A 22,947-nucleotide genomic window follows, 5' to 3' on the forward strand; every position below is an offset into this window, starting at 1 on the left:
TTCCTGTTACATTTATTTTAATATGCAAAAGTTTTCACTTTCTGTTTTAGTGAAAATAATATTAGACTTCTGTGGGAAAACTTACATTCTTACTCTGAAGTAGAGGAGGTAGCCCCCCCCACCCCATTTTCATTCTTTGCAAATAAGTAGAATATGCCAATTAGCAAGCTAATGTTCTAAATGTTCTCTTGTGGTAATACTTATTTTTAAATATTTTATTTATTCATTTATTTTTTAATTTATCTTTATTGTTGAATGTATTACAAATGTTCCTCACTTTTACCCTATTGACCCCCTCCTCCCCACTCCTTCCCCCCTCCTACCTTTCCCCACACTGTTGTCTGTGTCCATTTATTATGCATATATACATATAAGTTCTTTGGTTTATCTCTTCCCATCCCCAATCCCCTTCCCTTTGAGTTTTGTCAGTCTAACAATCAATTTGTACTTTTTTTTTTTTAATTCCTTCACCCATTGCCCCAACCCTCTGGCAACCAACAAAATGTTCTCTGTATCTATGAGAATGTTTCTGTTCTGCCTGTTCATTTTGTTTGTAGATTCAATTGTCGATAGATATGTATTCATTGTCATTTTGTTTGTTCATATTTTTTAACTTTTTCTTCAAGAAGACCCTTCAACATTTCATATAGTAATGGTTCGGTGGTGATGAACTCCTTTAGCTTTTCCTTGTCTGGGAAACTCTTTATCTGTCCATCGATTCTAAATGCCAGCTTTGCAAGACAGAGTAATCTTGGTTGTAGGTACTTGCTTTTCATCACTCTGAATATTTCTTACCACTCCCTTCTGGCCTGCAAAGTTTCTTTTGAGAAATCAGCTGTCAGTCTTATGGGAACTCCCCTGTAGGTAACTAACTGCTTTTCTCTTGCTGCTTTTAAGATTCTCTTTTTGTCTTGAACCTTTTGCATTTTGATGATTATGTGTCTTGGTGTGGGTCTCTTGGAGTTCATCTTGTTTGGGACTCTCTGTGCTTCCTGGACTTGTAAGTCTGTTTCCTTCACCAAGTTATGGAAGTTTTCTGTTGTTATTGTTTCAAATAGGTTTTTGATTTTTTGTTCTCTCTCTTCTCCTTATGGCAACCCCAAGATATGAATATTGGTACACTTGAAGTTGTCCCAGAGGCTCCTTACACTATCCTCATTTTGTTTGGATTCTTTTTTCTATTTGCTGTTCTGATTGGGTGTTTTTTACTTTCTTATATTCCAAATTGATGGTTTGCTTCTACTATTGAATCTGTGTAAATTATTCTTTATTTCAGCTAGTGCCTCCTTCATTTTTTACTGTGCATCCTTCATTTCTGACTGCTCCTTTTGTATGCTCTTGAGGTCCTCACTATGTTCATTGAGGTTCTCACTAAATTCATTGAGCATCCTTATAAGCAGTGTTTTGAACTCTGCATCTGTTAGGTTGCTAATTTTCATTTCAATTAGTTATTTTCCTGGAATTTTGTTTTGTTCCTTCATTTGGAACCTGTTTATATGTCTCCTTTTTTGGCTTCCTCCCTGTGTTTGTTTCTATGTATTACTTAACGAGAAGTATGGGACTAGCTGAAACCAGATGCTGCTTGATTGAAGGAATTTAGAAAACCTGAAGCAGGATCCAAGACAGGCCAATCCTATGGTAAAGCAAGTGGCAACAGCTTGGGTGGGCCTGAAAGTTGGTTGGGGAATGGCCTCAGGGAATCACCAGGTCAGGGCAAACAGTGTGAGCCAAGTTGCTGGAGTGCCAGATATGGTGGCTATCTGCTACCCCAGGGAAGGGCTCACCAAAGAAACAAAGGCCTCTGACAGCATGTCTGTCCAGGAGAAAGCCGCCTTTGTAGCCATGGCTCCCATGCCAAACAACTCAGTTCTTCCTCATATGTCTCTGGTGCCTTTCAAGCTGCCTTCCCCATGCTGGAGCCTGGGGGGTGTGAGTCCGAGTAAGTTAGTGTGTGGACCCTTTAATAGGAGCTGCCTGGGGCTCCAGAACACTCTGCCTCCCTCAGCCTCAGTTCCCCTGGTTTTATAGCCAGAAATGATGGGGACTTCTTTCCTGGAACTGGAACCCTGAGCTGGGTACCTGGTGTAGGATGGGAACCCCTCACTCCTCAGTGAGGACCTTCACAGCAGAGGTGTCCTCCTGATTTTTTTCTGCCACACATAGGTGTGGGACCAGCCCATCATGCCTCTGCCCCTCCTGTCAGTCTCAATGTAGCTGCTTCTTTAATTTCTTAGTTGTAGGACTTCCATTCAGCTTGATTTCAGTTGGTTTTGAATAATGGTTGTTCTGTAGTTTAGTTGTAACTTTGATGTGGTTGTGGGAGAATGTGAGACCGCGTTTACCTACCCACCATCTTGACCTGAAGTCACATCTATTTTTAAATATTTTAAATAGCATGGAGCAGTGGGTTTATTCTTATTGCTTTTTGATGTTTTTAATTTGGTAAAATAAATTGAATTTAAAATGTGATACAACTTTATGGAGAAAGATTGTACATAATTATTTGCCACTCTAATATGCATATTGTAATGAGAAAAAAATAAATGATAAGAAATGTGTTTACCTTCTAAAACAAATAAGAAAAATCTTAAAGAGTAAGTTTGACCATTTTATGTTGTCTCTTGTGTTCACAGGTAGGAAAGGATAAGTCCCACAGAATGCTGGTGGCTGAAGGCAAACCTGGAATAGGTGAACTGCCGCTTGCACAATCGACAAAGCCTAAATACAGTGCATTTCCTAAAGCAATGGGAAGTGCAGTACCATCTTGGGTAGCTTTTGATAAACAGGTAAGTTACATGACATTGAAAGAAATACAGTCTTAAAATGTTACATGTACTAAATATTAAGTAGATTTGAGAAAATAAGAGTCCTCAATGTAAATGCTAAGGCTAGTTTTTCTCAAAAGACACAGTCAAGACAAAAGTACCCTAAACAAAGAAAAGTTATCCCTGCTCTTGTTTCTGACCAGGCTCATTGGTTACAGAATGCCAAATGTTCACCTTTCTTGGCTAATGTTTATCAAACTTTCTATCTTTCTTTTTAAAAATACTTTTAATAGATTTTTTAGAGAGAAAGGAAGGGAGAAATAGAAACATAGATCTGAGAGAGATATATCAATCGACTACCTCTTGCATGCCTTCTACTGGGGACTAAGCCTGACACCCACGCATGTGCCCTGACAGGGAATTGAACTGGGACCTTTCAGCCCATGGGATGATGCTCAACCACTGAGCCACACTGGCCGGGCATACCTTTCTTTATTTTAATTAATTGTTTTCAAATTACAGTTTACATTCAATATTATTTTGTATTAGTTTTAGATATACAGCGTAGTGGTTAGACGATCATGTAATTTAATAAGTTTCCCCCCAATATGTCCAGTATCCACCTGGCACCATACATAGTTACTACAATATTATTGACTATATTCCCTATGCTGTACTTTATATCCCCACGACTATTTTCTAACTGCCAATCCGTACTTCTCAATCCCTTTACCTTTTTCTTTCAGTCCTCCAAACCCCTCCCCTCTGGCAAACATCAGTCTGTTCTCTGTATCTATGATTCTGTTTCTGTTTTGTTTGTTCATTTATATTGTTCTTTATTTTCCACATATAAATGAAATCACGCGATATTTTATCAAGCATTCTCTCATCTCCTCCTTAAGCTGTTCTTTTATAGATATGAAGAGTCTGATCAGGCTGTCACTTTTTCCTAGTGAGTTGACATTAACTTTGATTCTAGAATGTCCTCTAGATAGCAAGAGAACGATGACTTCTCTTCTGTTCTTACTAATTATGGTTCCCCACCCCAGAAAACCAAAGAGTCCCATGGCAAGAATTGTAGAAGTGAAGGAAAGAGGTGCCATTATTAGAGAAGTGTTTGAAGTTCTTGTGTATGTTTATACATATAACACACACATATATACTGGCATATTGACAGTTGACAAAGGCAGTCCATCTGAATATCTTAAAAAGGGACTAAGATCAAAAGGAAAAAAGAAAAACAAAGATGACCAGTTCTCATTGCTTTGTTTATCGACAACCCTGTACCACTGCCCCATGTTCTGTTCTCTAAAACAGAGTCTGTATTTGATTATTTAGGTCCTGTAATTAAAATATAATTCAGGATTAGATAAATAATTCAAACTTTAGTATGCTGTTTACCAGGTGGTTTTTAGCAGCTTTACCATAGATTGGTTGGCAATACTCTGATTCCACTTAAAATGTATTCAAATTTGGTAGAAATGACATACCCCATGTTAGCAGCATTAGGGTCCTTCACTTAAAGCACATATCTTTTTGAAGCTTAGTTCTGACTCTTATGGAGATCTAACAGACTGTAGGGAAGCTTCTTTCCTCGGAAACCATCTCAACTTTGAACATGGAATATTTCTCTCTCTCTTAAAAAAAAAAAAAAAAGATATTTTCAGTACCTGGCTCAGTGTTGGACCCAGAATTCAGAAACAATTTCTGCGATTATGTACTTTAGTGGATCATTCATGGTTTCCTGTTAATATCAACCTTACAGGTATTTGAGTATCATCATTCTAGAATATTTAATTTGTAAAGACCAAAGAAAAGATTTTACTTCATATGTCAAAAACAGTTGAAACTCATTCTCTACTGAATAAGTAATGTTGTAGACCACAAAATATTAAACCATTCTCTTGAATTTAAAATTCCTTTTATTTTATGTTTTTCTCAATATGTAATATGTATCTTTAAAGCCTATTTTGCAGTCCTTTAATTACTTATAAAATTATGTAGACTATTTTGTGAAGTTGGAATAATTTTAGCTTCCAAGTACTTGAGAAAATGAAGAGCTTGCTCATTTCAGGCCTAACTAAATGCAACATAGTTCTTTCAGTTATTTTGTTGGTCAACTTCAATCAAATATTCATCACGCTTTAAACAAGACACTAAAACTATAAAATATTTACATGCTCTCATGAGATTCTGAACTACAGAGTGGATCCTGGTTAATACACATAGCATATTATAAAACTCTTTCCAGATTCATGGTTCAGCAAAACAAGTCAACATCTGTTAATCATTTTTCTTAAAAATGAGACATTTTAAACTCATTGCCAGTTTTACCAATAGTTTTTAATCATAGCAATACATCTAGGGTTACATTTACAAATAGTACAAAGTAAAAATAAAGGCAGTTCCCTGGAAAGTGTGTCAAACTTAATATCTATAGTAGTAGATGCTCTTGGTGTCCATCCATATCCACATTAAGTATGGGGCATCCTCACAGAAAACTACAGGTCATTGAAAAAAGAAATAGAGGAAGATATAAAAAAGTGGAAGCATACACATTGTTCATGGATTGGAGGAATTAACATCATTAAAATGCCCATAGTACCCAAAGCAATCTATAGATTCAATGCAATCCCCATCAAAATAGCAACAATATACTTCACAAAAATAAAACAAATATTCCAAAAGTTTATATGGAAACAAAAAAGACCCCAAATAGCCACAGCAATCTTGAAAAAGAAGAACAAAGTTGGAGGACCACATTACCAGACATCAGATTATACTACAAAGCCACTGTAATCAAAACAGCCTGGTACTGGCACAAGAACAGGCAGATAGATCAATGGAACAAAATAGAGAACCCAGAAATTGACCCTAGACAATGTGCTCAATTAATATTTGACAAATGTGGCAAGAGCATGCATTGGAGTCAAGACAGCCTCTATAATAAATGGTTTTGGGAAAATTGGACAGCTACATGCAAAAAAATGAAGATAGACCGCCAACTTACACCATACACAAGAATAAGTTCAAAATGGATAAAAGACTTAAATGTAACTCACCATTCCATAAAAATCCTAGAAGAAAATACAGGCAACAAAATTTCAGAAATCATACGCAACAGAATTTCAGAAATCATAAGGCAACAGAAACAAAGGAGAAAATGAACACATAGGACTACATCAAACTAAAAAGCTTCTGCACAGTAAAAGAAACAACCATCAAAATGGAAAGGGTACCTACTGTAGGGGAGAGTATAATTGCCAATGATACAACAGATAAGGGGTTAATTTCCAAAATATATAGAGTATTCACATAACTCAATAAAAGGAAGACAAAGAACCCAATTAAAAAATGGGCAGAGAACCTAAAGAGACACCTCTCCAAACAGGACATACAAATGGCCAAGAGACATATGAAAAAATTCTCAACATCACTAATCATCAGAGAGTTGCAAATTAAAACAACAATGAGGTATCACTTCACACCTGTCAGAATGGCTGCAATCAACAAATCATCAAACAAGTGCTGGCCAGGGTGTGGAGAAAAGGGGACCCTAGTACACTGCTGGTGGGAATGCAGACTGGTGCAGCCACTATGGAAAACACTATGGTGTTACCTCAAAAAATTAAAAGTTGAACTGTCATTTGACCCAGTGATCCAACTTCTAGGAATATACCCTAAGAAGCCTGAAACACCAATCAGAAAGAATATACGTACCCCTATGTTCATAGCAGCACTATTTATAATAGCTAAGATCTGGAAACAGCCCAAGTGCCTATCAGCAGACGTGTGGATAAAAAAACAGTGGTATATATACACAATGGAGTACTATGCAGCTGTAAGATATAAAGATCTCTAATCCTTTGAGATGACATGGAGGGACCTGAAAAGTATTATCCTAAGCGAAACAAGCCAAGCAGAGAAAGACAAATATCACATGATCTCACTTATTTATGGAATATAATGAACTAAACAACTGATGAACAAAATAGACCCAGAGACATAGAAGTAGGGTAGAGAGTGACATTCCTCAGAAGGAGGGGGGGGGAGGGATAAACCACAGAACTTATATGTATGTATACATAACCAATGGGCACAGGTAATAAAACTGGGGATGGGGTAGGAGGGGATAGGGAGGAGGGAGTCAATGGGGGGAAAATGAGAAACATCTGTAACAAAAATAAATTAATAAAAAGAAATCTACAAGAAAAAAAATATAATGGGGCATCCATCCTCCCCAACTGAAACAAATGCTTTGGCAAACAGTTCACATTTGTAACCCCCACATGGAGTGTTGCTCTTTGCCAATGGGCATTGTTGCATCACCCAGCAAAGCCTGGGAGGTTATACTGGCCCCTTTACCACAGAGGGGGTAGCAAATGGTTGACTGATTTGTCATGGCTAAAGAACTGAGCTTCTTTAAGGTGGACACCTCTTTATTCTGATATAGGCTCCTAGTTCCCATGCATCCAGCCAAAGCAAAATTACACATCCTTCCTTGGCTAATTTCCTTTCCCTTGCCTGCTCCCCTCCTCACTCCCTTTCAGGTTTCTCCTATGAGTATGTCCATAACAAATCACATGTACCTAAATCCCTGTTTCATGTTGTTTCTGTGGAGTCTAGCCTAAGGAAACATTCTGGTTTTTATTCATAATTCTAAAAGTGACCATCAAAATGCTGTGTTCTGGTTGACCATCAAATTACAAGCAGAGAAGAATCCATTTGTAGTTACCAAAAGGAGCCAGTGTTTATTGTCCTATATGGACCCCATGGCAGACATTTCTATCTGTTTATCTTTTATTCTCTCCCTCCACCTTCATTCTCAAGGAGAGAACATCAGTTTTATTTAGGCTGGAGATGTGAGCACTTAAAAATGTTCACTGACCAAGACTCCTTGCAGCTAGGGCAGGCCATATGACTCACTTCTGGCCAGTGATACATGAGTTAAGTTTTATTGGATGTGGTTTTGGGAAAGTTAATTTTTAATTAGAAGAGTCAGGCTCATCTAGTAATTCTTCCTGCCCTTCGCACTACCTTTTGTTTTCCTGTCTGGAACTAGGACATAATTCCTCAGGGCATAGCAGCCATCTTGTGAGTGCTTCAGATATAAAGGGGACCTAGGGCCCTGCTGCTTTCATGGAGTCACCATTTTCAGGCCCAGGTTGTCTCTCTCTAGACTTCTTCTTATATGAGAAAAATCAGCCTCTATTTCAGATGTTCTCAATCCAAGAAGGCCTTTGGAAATGTGAGGAGGTGTTTTGGATTGTTACAATGACTGGGAGCAGCACTGGACTAGGTGAGGTGAGTGAGGCGCTTGCCCTGGATGCAAAATTTAAGGGACACCCAAAAACTTAGTAATCAAGCCAGATTATATTTTAATGAAATATATTAAAAATCAAAATTAATGCAAAAAAATTCATGATGAACAAAATGCCAACATTTTAGGATTAGTAACTGCCGTGCTTAGCTATATTAGAACCTGAGGCAAAAGAAAAAATCAGTAATACTGATTCTATATTTCTTTAACATTTGGCATCATTAATTTTTTTGCATTAATTTTGATGTTTTAAATCACCTTGCCCTAGGGCCAGCCCTGATTGGGAGATGCTGTTGCTATTGAGTAACTGGGGGTCAACCATGATTATCTTGCTACATGGGAAGGGCAACCACACACTGGAGAGAATGTTCTACCTAAAATGCCAACAGTGCTCCCATTGAGAAACACAGTCTACTTGCTTAAAACTCTTGGCATTGGGATGATTTATGTGAACAGCCAAACATAATTTGCCTGATAATACACCCACCTTTCAAAGACTAGTTATTTTATTGAATTCATTAAAATAAAAACACCTATTCATTCACACCAATTAGTTGCCATCATCCCTGCATCTCCATGAGGAATACGCAAACCTGGATTTGTTCTCATTCTACAAATGAGGAATCATTTACAAGAAGTGGGGCAGGGGCCAGGGATCCGAGGCTGCATGTTGAAGGCACTAGAACTGTCATGTAATGTTAACCTTAAAAATAAAATAGCCAGACTTTACCAGTAAAAAATAGCTTATTCAGAAATGGTAGAGCAATTGCAATTTGGGACATGCAAACTATGGCAAACCATAGGCAAGTCCAGAGAACAAAAGAGAGAAGTGTTACTTTATAGAGAAAAAGAAGGAAGTTGGGAGGGGAGGTTATGAGCAAAAGTCCACTGGAGGAGAGTTAGAGTTCAGGAGGGTGATGGCTTCTTATTGGTTGAGTTGTGGCATTTCTCATTGTCTGGGTTGTTGCTGGGCGAGGAGAAAATAGTTCTTTTTCCTGCTGGAGTAGTAAAGTAAGCCTCTTCCTGTTAGGGAGTACAAAGTATGCTTCTTTGGGCTGGAGTCTGCAGAGGGCAGTGGGTGGAAGTATGTGAGAGCTCTCCCTTCAGGGCATTCCAACTCTTATTATTTTAAATGAGGTTTTCTTTATTTTCACATAACCAACTAACTGATTGTGGCTTACTTAGTCTCTTAACCTCTCTGAGCCTCATTTTTCTTGACTACAATGTGAAGTGTGGCTAGCTGATCTCTAATGACATTTTACCACTAACAGTCTATGCCTAAGACTTTAGTCTTACTCTATGGCATTTAGTCTATGACTAAAAGCAAATTCAGCTTGTTCATCCTAGAACTGAGCCCAGACCCTGGATCTCCTGGCCTGGGGCTTTTTCTAATTACACCAGGCACCTATTGCTTCATTATTAATTTAAATTTGGCATTTAGTAGTTTATTATATGCTGTTGTTGCTGTATGTAATCTATCATTAGTTGCTGTTATAAAAAATCAGACTAGTTAGAAATTTCCAAATGACAATGTTTTTATGTGACTTTTATCTGGATGTTAAATACCATTTACATAGACTCTACAATTATGCTCTCATTTCTTTTCATTTGTCAGTGGCTCCTACTTAGCCTAATTTGTTTGCTATTTTGCAAATGACTCTATTAAAGTAAGTGGCAGGATAAAGGTTGATCCTATGGGGTATGCATGCATTTAAAAATGTTATTTTATTTTTTCCATCTATTGTGAACATAATAATTATAATAAAACTTACTGACCACAGAATTAGAATTTTAATGACTTTGCATTCATTGCCATCAGATTTGTGGTGAGCTGATTATTTATGTAGTATTGTTTGGCTCTCTTATGCTTTGAACAATATAAAAATAAAAATTTAAAATATAATTTCATCTCTTAGGTCACCTTAATTTTTAAAAATTGAACAAGTTGGTTTATTATTTATTGCAATGAGGGAAAACACACACCCTTAATAAACATGGGCTATCTAAGCAAGCAAGTATTAGAAAAGACTTACTATAGGATTTGGGCTTGTGTTAGGTAATTTGGGGGGCTTAAGGAAGTGGGATCTTGCTCTGCATTGGTTACTCTTAAGAAGCAGGGGTGCTTTTCTGATTTTGTATCAATAATCTTACTTATAATGGGAGTAAACTAGAGCGAGGCTACAGCTATTAGAAGAGAAACAGCTGTCACTCCTGTGGGCTAGGAGAGGGGGATGTTTGACATTTTGTGGCTTGGACAATGTTCATGTTCAGTCTGTGTTCAGACACAGTTATGGAATGGTCTTGTTTTTGTCTTAATCCATTGTGGTCACAGACTGGCCTTATCTGAGGTTGGTGGCCTCTGAAAATGTTCATATTCAAAAGGAGAATACCAAGGCTTTGTTGTGGTTTCCAGCCCAGCTTGTAACACCAAGGCCAGCTGATAGTGCCAGACTGGTTCCTGAATGTCAGGGGCTACTTTTCTCTTTCTCACATAATACCAGCCAAAATTTTAAATTTTCCTACAGGGGGATCAAGGAGCAATCAAGTACATTATAATTATATATGATTAGCAAAGAAAAATACATAAATACAGATTCCTGAAGTTTTGCCTAAAACCAATTAAGAATGTTATAAAATATAATCAGAGTATATAAAAATAAAATACAATAAAAAATTTAAAATAATTGGAAGGTATGTCAGATATACCTTTAAACCATACCCAAAATTTTAAATGAAAATTTTTTTATAGGTTTATGTACTTTTCAGATTATCTGAATCCTATTAGAATTATTTCATAAAAGACAATGAGATGTATAATTATAATACAATGTAATTACAATATATTAGTTTAAATCCCATGCTTTATATTACGACTACATAAATCTTTATTTGGTTCTGAAGAAGAAATCAAAGGACTTGTCTGAAATCAAACATGTCATGCCCCAAATTTCAAACTATGCATTCTACATTTATCACTAGGAGTAAAACACAAAATTACATTACTTAAATGTATATTGAAGTGTTAAAGTTTCCAATTTTATCATGCAGTATGTTTTTTTAATCTTTTGAAATTTAAAAGGCATTTAATAAAAAATCCCCAAATTTTAATAAATGTTTTTGAGATGAAAATAATGAGATTCACAAATGAGTCTCTTATTAAAGAAAATAGAGTTCTTCCTTCCCTCTTTTCTAAAACCTAGAGTTTAGTTATTAGACAAAATTTTAAGATGCTGCTCTCTGGCCTAAAAGTAGTCCAAAGTTACAATTGCCTTTTTGAGCTTAAACTTGAGTCGATACCACTACATATCTGTTAGAATGGACATAATTTTAAGAGACTAACAACTATTAAGTGTTGGCAAAGGATGTGAAGAAACTGGAACTTTCATACATTCCTGGTAGGAATGTAAAATAATACTGCTATTTTGGAAGACAGCTTGGTAGTTTCTTAAATAGTTAAACAAATAATATTTACCACAGGACTTAGTAATTTGTCTCCTACATATCATTCTAAGAGAAATTAAAATATATATTCACATAAAAACTTCATAACATCATTATTCTTAATAGCACAAAACAAGGAACAACCCAAGTGTCCATCAACTGATGAATAGATAAACGAAAAGTGGTATAGCCATGTAGTGGAAACTATTCAGCAATGAAAAGGAGCTATGATATATATTGCAACAAGAACAAACCTCAAAAACATGCTAAGTGAAAGAAAGCAGACAAAGAAGACTTCAGAATGTATTATTCAATCTATCTGAAATCCTAGAAAAGGAAAATACATCAGAGAAAGCAGATCAGTAGTTGCCTGGCGCTGGTGATGGGAGAGAGAACTTTTAGGGAGTGATGGAAATGTGCTAAACTGGATTGTGGTAATGGCTACACAACTGTATACATTTATGAAAAGTTGTTGAACTATATGTTATGTAAATTACAATTTAATCTATTAGTTTTCTAGGACTGCCACCATAAACTGGGTGCCTTAAGCCATAGAAATTTATTTGCTCACAGTTCTGGTGGTTGGAAGTCCAAAATCAAGGTGCTGGCAGGCTTGGTTTCTCATAAGGCCTCTCTCCTTGTTTTGCAGATGGCTGCCCTCTTGCTGCCTCTTCACATGGTTGTCCTCTGTGCACACTGATTATCTTTTGGACATAAAATCTTTGTTATGTGTAACATTTTAGTTCACAAATTAGAAACTAATAGTTGCTATTTGATTTGTGTTGACTTATAGTTTAGACTAATTAATATTTTGTTCCGAAATTTTAATCTGTAATGTTTATTTATTTACTTTCCCCTTCTAAATTCAGACCAGCTGCAAATTTATTGGCTTTCCTCAATTTTTTTATTTTCAGGATTCTGCCCTATAGTAATCCCATTCCTTTGATGGTGGGTGATAGTACAAATACTGATTATATAATCTGTGTTCTTTTAAAAAATGTATTTTTAAATAATTTCGATTTATAAGAAATCATAAAAATGGTATAAAACCATTCTTATGTACTCTTTTCCCAATGATAACATAGTATATAACCACAGTAAATTACCAAAGCCAGGAAATCTACATTGGTATAATACTAAACTTGCAGACCTTATTTGAATTTCACCAGTTTTTAGATCCACTCATTTCCTCCTTAATTCATAGCTGTATGAATTTTTTTTTTATCCTCACCAGAGGACATTTTCCCACTTTTGCTCAGATAGAGTGGGAGGGAGAGAGAGGAGGAGAGAGAGAGAAACATTGTTATGAGAGAGATACATTGGTCACTTGACTTTCGTATGCACCTTGACCGAGGATAGAACTCGCAACCTAGGTGTGTGCCCTGATTGGGAAACCCTCAACCTTCTGGTGTAACAGATGATGCTCCAATCAACTCAGCCACCCAGCCAGGGCTATAGTTCTATAAAATTTTATCACATGTATAGATTTGTGTGACAACCACCACAATCAGGATACAGAATAACTGTATTCCTTTAGAATTTTTATTGTTTGAATCTATTTTAATCAACTTTATTGATTTTAATATTTTTATTAAATTTTAATTTTTCAAATCAACTTTGAGGTGTAATTTATACATGATGAAATGTGCCCATTTTAAGCATACAGTTCCATGGGTTCTGATACATGTATACACCACCACCCCATATAGAATATAGAATCACACCATGTAGAATACCTCAACTACCCACCCCAGAAAGTTCCCTCATGCCCTCTTCCATTCAGCCCTCTGCATTGCTTTGACTTGGATCACCATAGATTAGCTTTGCCTGTTTCGAACTTCATATAAATTTAATCTTATAGTGTATCTTTTCTGGCGTCTAGCTCACTATTTGGGATTTAAGATTTGAGGCGCAGCTTTTATAACATGTATGTATATAAGCTAAGTGCAGTTAATTCATGTAATACTACACCACGACGTATTTCTGGGTATTTGTATAACTGTTTTTTACCCTCTGGATTCAAATCCCTTTATTTTTAAACATACAGGTTTTACTTTTTCAAATACATTGCTCTCCCAAACCTCTTCAGAGGTTTTTAAAATTTAGTACATTCTTTTACTTATTTTAATTATGCTCTTTCATTTAAATATCTATTTTGACTATAAAATTCATTGTGCTGTTTAGTGTGGTAAGAGTTCTTTTAATAAAGAAGATTCTCCAGGGACACGTCATTATCATAAAACCTTTTATCAGAAGTATAAATAATTGAGGGAGCATGGTTGTTTATTCTAAGAATCAGAAATGGGAGGGAGGTGACAGGGAGGGCATGAATACCATATTACTCAAAGGGAGGCAGAAATGCTTATCTGCATTCTTTTTCAAAGTTGTCCACCTCTTCCTCCCTGGTCTCTCACTCTCCTTGTTCCATTCCCCTTCCATTCTTTTGTTCTTTTCTATATTTCTTTTTCTGTTCTACTGGACTTTGTCTCTTCATTCTCATTTTCTTTACTTTCCCTACTTTGTCTTCCTCTGCTTCAGGCCTCTTAGGCCTCATACTCTCTTAGGAGAGTATAACCATCATCATCATCATTATCATTGTAATCAGGGTCTTTTCCCTTCCCTTTGCCCATAGTGTTGAACCCATAGTAAATGTCTCTCCAGATGGAGTGTTTAAATGAACTATGTGTACAGTGGTCAGGGTATCTCTTAGGAACATGGTCCTCTTGCAGCAACCCCCTAACAGAACAACAAGGGCTTTCAGTCAGACAGATGGGCCCAGAGTCTGGATTTACCAGGGATTACGTATTTCATCTTGGCTATATTTTCAACCTCTTTGGTTTCAATTACCTTATCTGTCAAGTAAGAATAACAAGCCCAACTTAGAGTTCTTTTGAGCATCAGATGGACAATGCATGTTAAGTGCCCAGCTCATAGTCAGTAGCCATGAAGAATGAACTCTCCTCCTTTTCCTAAGACTTGGCTTATTTTTTTTTTTTAACATGGGGTAGGAAGAGTAGTGTTCTTAGGGGAACTGAAGCATAAACTGGGACTATTCCAGTCATCACCTGTGCTGCATGATTACTGCATGTTTCTTTGGCACCAATTCTGGCTTATTCCAGAATAAGTTTGGAGATGCAGCCATTGAGAGCAGTGAGTTCTAAAAAGTAGCCATTAAATAATTGATTCATTGCTATTCCTGGTTGTTCCCATATTTCATTTATGCTGTGGGTATTAGGGTAGTTTAAAAAGTCTTCCATTATTTAAATCAGAGATTTTGTCATGTTTCTTTGGTTTTAGCAAATCGACTTGATGGTCTTTTAGGGGGAAAGGTGATAATTACCTTTATTGTTTTATTTTTTCTTTATTCGGAACTATAGCAGTCAGTAATAGACTACTACAGTTGTGTTTACATTCTAATGTAAAAGTACATTCTGCACTTTTTCTCAAAGACTCTACATCATCATCATCTAGGTTCTAGAAACTCCATGTAGGGCCCCCATTTTTGTTTTGTTTTATATTTTTTATTAAGTGTATTGGGGTGACTTTGGTTAATAAGATTATTCAGGTTTCAAATGTGTATTTCTATGATACATGATCTGTATATTGCTTTGTGTGCTTACCACCCAAAGTCAAATCATTGACTCTGTAAACACTGGATTTTTTTGCCTTAATTTCTTCTTTTTCCTTCAATTTTATTTTGTATTGGTTTCAGGCATACAGCTTAGTGGCCCTTTTTTGTTTAACTAAAATTTTATTTCTTTTGCAGTCTACTTTGTTATTTCTCTCCTTTTAAGCTTAAAATAGGAAGTCTGTTTTGATTTTTTTTAAATTCTACTTCTCTACCTCATTATTCTACTTCTTAATTTTTTTTTTTTAATCTAGTATTTCAGGGCATTTATTTTTGCATTTGCATTTGTGTTTCAAAAACTAAAACAATTTTAGATTCTGGTCCAGTTGGCTTTTATAGTTAGCTTTATTAATTGAAGCTTTGGTTCTCACTGATATGTAATGGGAATAATATTATTAATGTGTGTTCACAGCTTTTTCTTTTTCCCCACGTTCTACTTGCTGAATAAAATAACTTTCTTTGTTTATTCTACTTTTACCCCTCCTCCATCCTCTAAAGATTCTTCTGAAATTTTCAGTCAGATTCTCAGGCTTTGGAGGATTTAGGAAAGGGAGAAGGGCTAGAGAAAGATGGAGGGACAAGGATGAGGAGAGAGAAAGAGGGAGAGATACCATAGACTGAGCTGATGGTGAGGAAATGTGGGACTTGAGAGAATCAAAAGAGAGGGGAAGGCGTTTTTTGAAGAAGTGTACATGTGGAGCATAAATTGGATCACCTTTAGAGTTTCTTCAGAGGTCTAAATTGAGATGAACTTTTCAAATGGTATTGAATTGCTCGGCCTTTTCTTTGAATATACTACCATGCTGAGAATTCCCTCTACAGAGAATGCTATTACCACATTGGCTTATTATTTCAGTTACATCTAAATGTCAACTCACTAAATTATGTATTTTTTGTTTATGTTTAAACAAATAAGAGAACCACCATTAATATCTCTGTTACCAGTTGACCTAAGTTCTCTCTCATCTCCCTCTGAAATCTCCCTTTCATCAGTCTCCTTTCCAAGGTTATTGCTGCTATTCTAGTTCATATCTTTCACCTAGAGAGTAGCCTCTTCATCCCTTGCCCTCAATCTGATTCTCTTTTTTGACTACCCATTTATTACAGAGTTAACTTTTTAAAGTGTTTAGACTCTTTTGACATAATTTTGCATGGCCCAGGGACCACCTCTCTTTTGGCTCTTGAACCTTCTTAATCTTATCTCCTCTGCTCTCCCTTCCCCACTCAGCCATCAGCCACACAGAATGACTTGTAGGACCCTACGTACCATACACTACCATACTGTTGTAACTTTGCACATGCTGTTCCCTCTACAGAGAATGCTATTACCCACTGTGTGCATTTCTTCCTCCATCTCTCAGTCATGACGACCCATTTCAGAACCTCACCTCCCTTTTAATGCTCCAAGTGATTTGACACACCTTCCTCCTAATGAGCATTTTTAAACTTCTGTTAGAATAGCCCTTTTACTCTTCTCTGTGTCCTCCACTGAGCTGGAATATGGTGGGGATTTTGTGGCAGTTTAGGAAATAATGGTTAACTTACGGCCTCTGAAACTAGGCAGCTTGAGTTCTAATCCCAGCTGTCCCATTCTCTCACCTTGAGACCTTGTGGTAAGTTACCTAACCTCTGAAACCTTGACTTCTGTAAAACAAGGATCACAATATTACCTACTTTATAGATGTGTTATGAGGAGGTAAAAGCACTTAACACGTTGATTTTCCCACTATAGCTACTTAATTAGTGTTAGCCATTTTCATTAATCTTTGTATTCTCAGAGCCTTGCACAGAGCCTGACACATAGCAGGGTGCTCAGCAATGTACTGAGTGGATTTTTAAAAATATTACTGAGTCTTTCCAAATGGCTTTTAGCTTTATCTCCAATGCATTATAATTATTTGGAGGTACCATACCCTGTTTTACAATTATTTGTATGTAGACTAATCTCCCTTACTTGACGGTACAATCCTTGTAGACATAGAGATTGACTTATTGAGTGTTGTCCTCTCCACATAGAGCTTTGAACTTAACAGGTACTCTGTAACTGGGTTGGTCTGTATTACTTTGGTTTTGATAAAGGAGCCTTTTCATATCAAATATCCATTTTGTGATGTCAGCTGTTGATGCACTTGTGGAAAGTAAATAACATACTTTGAAACAAGTAGGATAATCTAACGTATTAGGTAGGCTAGTTTATTAGTAATTACTAGAATTATAGAATAGATTGTTTCTATTGGCGGCCATAAAAAACATCTTATATAAGCATCTTTTTTTTCTGACACTTTTAGGTGGAATCCAGCCTTTTAACATATATATCAAAACGATGGCATGAAGGAATGTTTTTGCCTTAGTTTTCACATTATTCTCTCTGAATATATGTATAATAATTGGTAAATTACACATATATATTTTTTACCAAATATTTTTCCTTTATATTTTAGGTTCTGTTTTTCTTTTGTATCATTAATGTTGAATATTTGAATATCCAGGGTTCTCTATTCAGTTTATGAAGGGCCATGATTAGCAATGTGATTTCTGTTGGATAGGGTAGCGCCCTTCTTCTAGTCCTAATTAATTTTCCAGGAAGTCTGATTTTAAGCAGTGGGTTTGAACCTCTCAGTAACAGCAAGTGTTTTTTTAATTGCATTGCTCAATAGATTCCATAAGGATGTAAAAAGACTATTTTAAGATGTGATTTTGACAGTATTTTTAAGCTTCCAGCTTTGCATCCTACACTGATTTATATATTATTCAGTATTTTTATACATTCATTTTCCCCCCAAAGCTCTGTTATATATACATCATTTTCTTAATCCTTTAAATAGTACTACACTGTCCTGTGGTTAGCAAGTGTTGATTTTCTAATTTTGGCTGAAAGGTTAATCAGCAAAGAGTTTAAGTGGTTTGTACCATTTATATGGTTAATTAGTGATAAAGCTACAAGAGGACTATTCTAGCATCCTAGCTATATCTTTTCCCCTTTTATGCATTATAAAATCAGGTCTTAAGCAGACAAGTAAAAATAAATTCACTGAATGCTTATGTTCTCCATATAGGTTCATTTCATCATAAATCATAGATTTAATCATGAAAATTTAAGCATAAATTATAAATAGATGTATAATGATATATATATTTTTGTAATACAAAAAATATTTGGAAGTCATCTTTCTATAATTTGTATTTTTGTCATTAATTTATCCAACTTACCTTATTGACCATCTCTTATGTTCAACAAGCTAAATGAGATTCAGATTTGTATAAATTGAATTTTCTTAAAATAAGATATGACTAAAGACAGTATTCACAAGAGCATAAATTTGTCAAAAAAGAGAAGTGAGCCCTGGCCAGTTTGGCTCAGCAGTTAGAGCATCGGCCCATGGACCAAAGAGTCACAGGTTTGATTTTGGTCAAGGGCATGTACTTCGGTTGCAGTTCGGTCCCTGGCCCTGGTAGGCGTCATGCAGGAGGCAACCAATCGATGTGCCTCTCTCACGTCGGTGTCTCTCTCCCCCCACCCCACTCTGTCTAAAAATAAAATGGAAAAATATCCTCGGGTGAGGATTAAAATAAAAAGAAAAAAGAGAAGTGAGAGAAAAAATGAGAATTTAGAGTGAGATTATAACTTGAGTATTGATATTTATATTAACTTCCCCACCTTCACAATCCCAATTAAAATGACTGCAACATTTTAAAATATGGAAAAACCATATTAGTTAGTGTTAGAGGCCAGAAGTTCCATTTTCATGCTTCAAAGTTTGAAGAATTCCCCTTATACAGTGTAGATGGAATCATATTGAAGAAACACACCAAAAACAATTTTCAATTTCACTTCTTAAGAAAGAGACAAGAATTGAGTTGGGGGTTAGGATAACCTGTAGAGGCTTCCAATTAGATTATTTTCATAGCTATTGATGGATTAAGAGTGTCACTAGGAAGCCCAGGATAAGTCATACTGAGGGAAAAACAGGCCCTGTGTTAAGGCATTTCTCTGATGTGACAGGCATGTGTATGAAAGACTGTCTATACACGTCCTGTTCTTGGAGTGGTGGTCAGGTCAATTTATAAAATGTTTATATGGAAAAAATTTGAAGTTTTTCCTCCATGGGATTAACTATGGCCCCAGCTTCCTCCATACTTCTCTTAACATGCTTGTATGTGAATTTCTATCAACCAGAATAGGCGGTGAAGGAAGGGAAAACTTACCTGTTCTGTTTTTGGGGAAACACCAGTTTAGACAGACTGCTTTTTTTTTTTTTTCAAGAATGAACAAAGAAATCCAACATAGTATTTAAGAATCAGGGGGAAAATATTTATTTCAAAAGTATGTTTTCTTCAGGAAAATGAATATTTTTTATAGGCTTGCTCTGTGATTTCTATTGACTGCAAAGAAGTAACAAAATGAAATAAGTAGTTAAAGCAGACTGTAAAGTGAAGGCTGGAAGGAGAAAATAGAATAAGAGAATATATTCAAAATATTGCTGAGGTTGCTTCTGCAGGAAGCAAGTGGAAGAAGGTGGCGCTAACCAGCTTTTTCCTACACCTACTCAGCTATCACAAGACCAGCTTGAGACTGAAGAAAATGCAAGATTCCAGAGATCATTACAGATCTCACTGGTTTCCACCTGAAGAGAACCTCCCCGACACAGGTACCAGAAAGGCTGGATACCTTGGTTATTAGAGGATTTTGGAGATGAAGATGCTTTCCCAGAGATCATGTGGCCTGTATCCACTGGATATGGGATGAAAAAAAAAAATGTCAAATGCACTGGCTATTCAGGTGGATGCTGAAGGAAAAATTAAATACTATGCAATTGCTCGACAAGGACATTAAAAAGACAAAGTCATTTACAGCAAGTACACTGACCTAGTTCCTAATGAAGTCATGCATGCAGATGATCCATACCTGCAAAGACATGATGAAGAAGCTATTAAAGAGATAACAGAAAAGGCAAGGATGGCCTTAGAAGGTGGCTGCAGCCATGCCTATTCGAACAGCTGATAAACTGGCTCCTGCTCAGTTTATCTGATACACACCATCTCAACAAGGAGTGCCTTTCAACTCTGGAGAAGAAAAGAGAGTTATTTGGATGGTGGAAATGCAGAAAGATACAATGGAACCTCCAAGGTTCAAGATTAATAAGAAAATTCCCCAGGAACCGCCTTCTCTTCCTGTACCTGTCATGCATTCTCCTATCTGAAAGACGACTGTGAAGGAACAAGGGTGGAAGATTCCTCCTTATATTTCAAACTGGAAAAATGTGAAGAGTTATATAATTCCATTAGATCAACATCTGGCTATTGATGGAAGAGGACTGCAGAGTTCACATAAATGAAAATTTTGCCAAACTACCTGAAGCTCTCTACATTGCTGATCAGAAGGCTTATGACTCTGTGGAAATGAATGCTCAAGTAGAGAGAAAGATGGTTCAAAAAGAAAAGGAGAAACATAAAGAGAAAGAGAAATGGCCCAGAAAGCCATGGAGAGAAGAGCTAAGATCAAAACCCATGTGGAAAAAGAGAATGGGGAGGCCAGTGAGAGGGATGAAATTTGGCATGATAGGCAAAAAGAGAGCATGACCAGAATCTTTCCAGGGAAACTCCTGATAAGAGGTCGAAACTGCAGAGAAATAAAAATCGAGATATCAGTGAGGTCATTGCCCTTGGTGTGCCCAATCCTCGAACTTCCAATGAAGTTCAATATGACCAAAGGCTGTTCAACCAATTCAAGAGTATGGACAGTGGTTTTGCAGATGGAGAAGATAAAATTTACAATGTTTATTATCAAGCCTGGAGATGTGGTAAAGATATGGCCCAGAATATTTGCAGGCCCAGTAAAAATCTGGACAAGGACATGTATGGTGATGACCTAGAAGCCAGAATAAAGACTGACAGATTTGTTCCCAGCAAGGAGTTTTCTGGTTCAGATTGTAGGCAAGGAGGTTGAAAAGGAATAGTTCAGTTTGAGGAAGGTCCTTTTGGTTAGAATAAGTTTTTAGAAGAAGCCAAACAGCATGGTGGCTCTAAATCACCCTCAGGTAGCAGCCATCCCAAGAAATATGAGCATGAAGGCAAGAAGAGGAGGAAGTAGATACACCTCTCCTCAAAGAGAATGGACTATTATCCATAACCCTAATGATGCAAGTCATATGGGGGAACACTTTATAAATGGGCCAGATAAAAACCAAATCTGGGTGTCAGACCTCAACACTACTTTTTACTATGGGAGAAATCGGGGAGTAGTGGTGGAAAATTCTGTTTAGTTCTTTTAAAGAGTGGGTTGTGTTTATGCTTCTCCCACCTTTTGGAATTTGTAAAATATACTTCCCCATACATGAAATTAAGACCACTTCCTTTTGTTTGATGTTAGTACTTTGAAATTAATATTTTGTTTAAGAATGACTGATTTTGTGTAAAGTTTCTACAACCACAATGAGTAGAGGATGTTCACATATTGGAACTGTCCTATCAAATGACGTTAACCCCTATTGTGTTCTGTTTTAATTTGGAGTGCAGAGAATAAATGCTTGCTTGGTTTGAAATGTTATTGGTTTCAAATAAAAACATTTAGGCAAATAAAACAAAAACAAAACAATATAAAATATTGCTGAATGAGACTTTAGGTCAAAAGGCAAAGGGAGCTCGGCAAGAAGGAAGAAATGTGAAAAAACTGGAAAAATGCATTATATGTAGTAAAGAAAAATATTGAAACTGGAGAAAATAAAATGAGTAATGGAAAAGGCAAACTTGAGATATTCTCCCAAAATGCAGAGGAAAAGGTCAGATATAAGAACAATGAGAGAGACTGGAGGGAAAACGGTGGCGTAATAAGTGAAACAACATACACCGCTTCCTGGTGTTAAGCCTGTTACAGCTAAAATTTAGAACAATTAACCTGAATTAACAACAGAAGGTTACCTGAACTGGAGTATTATATACAAGGATTGAAAAAAAAAAAAAACTACACAGAGACTGGTAAGAAGGGTGGACACACATAAAGGGCTGGTCGTGGCACCCAGGGGCAGCAGCTGTGAAGCCAGAGAAATAGTGCAGCTACAAAAGCCCACCCGGAGGAAAGTGGGGTCTCAGTCCCACACTGGGACCCTCCAACCCGGAACACCAGGGCCTGGAAGAAGAGCCTGCATAACATTTGGCAGCAAAAATAAGCTGGGACTTTGTCCAATGGGAAGAGGAGGGAGTCTGCTTGAATCCCAGACTAACACAGAGGGACTTCCTCTCCGGCACTCTCCCAGGGCTCTGGTAGGGGGAAGGAGAGTCTGGGCATATGGAAGCCATAGGGAGAACATCTGGGGGCCATAGTGCTAGAGATTGGGAAGGTAGGTTTCTGAGGTTCCAGTCCTGAGCCAATTTCCCACACCACCCTTAGACACCATCTCCTAGGGTCTAGCACTTCTATTTTTACAGCACCAGCTGGAGAAAGTGCACTAACACTGTCCTCCAAATACTGGCCACTCCACTCTGCCAAGCTCAAATCAAGCATAAAGGACTTTTGGGTGTACCCAAAAGGAACCTGAGGTGTATGTACTTTCTTTTTTTTTTTTTTTCTGGAGAAACTATAGACAGTCTCAGATGAACATTGAACTGAGTGGCTTGGGAACAGGAAACAATCCCCCCCCCCCACGATTTAGGCAGGCACCATCCCCAACAAAAGGCACCCTGGTCAGTGCCTCAGGCAGCAGGCAGCTATAGAGCTAGGGGGAGGCATGCACTTGCAAGCTTCCATTCAGGATCCCTGGTGGATGCCACTGATAAGCCAGAAAGCAAGTGGCTAA

At 36.9% G+C, this 22,947-nt stretch overlaps 1 protein-coding gene and 1 pseudogene across 1 annotated transcript in view; both read left to right on the plus strand.

The window, feature by feature from the left end:
• Nucleotides 1-2,657: 2,657 nt before the first annotated feature.
• The window catches only part of EFHC2 (EF-hand domain containing 2), a 226,214-nt gene continuing 205,924 nt past the window's right edge, over nucleotides 2,658-22,947 (plus strand). The window contains exon 1 of the mRNA XM_036271414.1: nucleotides 2,658-2,786. Within this exon, the coding sequence (XP_036127307.1) occupies nucleotides 2,658-2,786 (129 nt within the window). The remainder of the gene's footprint in view (nucleotides 2,787-22,947) is intronic.
• On the plus strand, nucleotides 3,771-21,245 carry LOC118636007 (annotated as a pseudogene).

This window comes from Molossus molossus, unplaced genomic scaffold, assembly GCF_014108415.1.
Source record: "Molossus molossus isolate mMolMol1 unplaced genomic scaffold, mMolMol1.p scaffold_m16_p_2, whole genome shotgun sequence".
Lineage (NCBI taxonomy): Eukaryota > Metazoa > Chordata > Mammalia > Chiroptera > Molossidae > Molossus > Molossus molossus.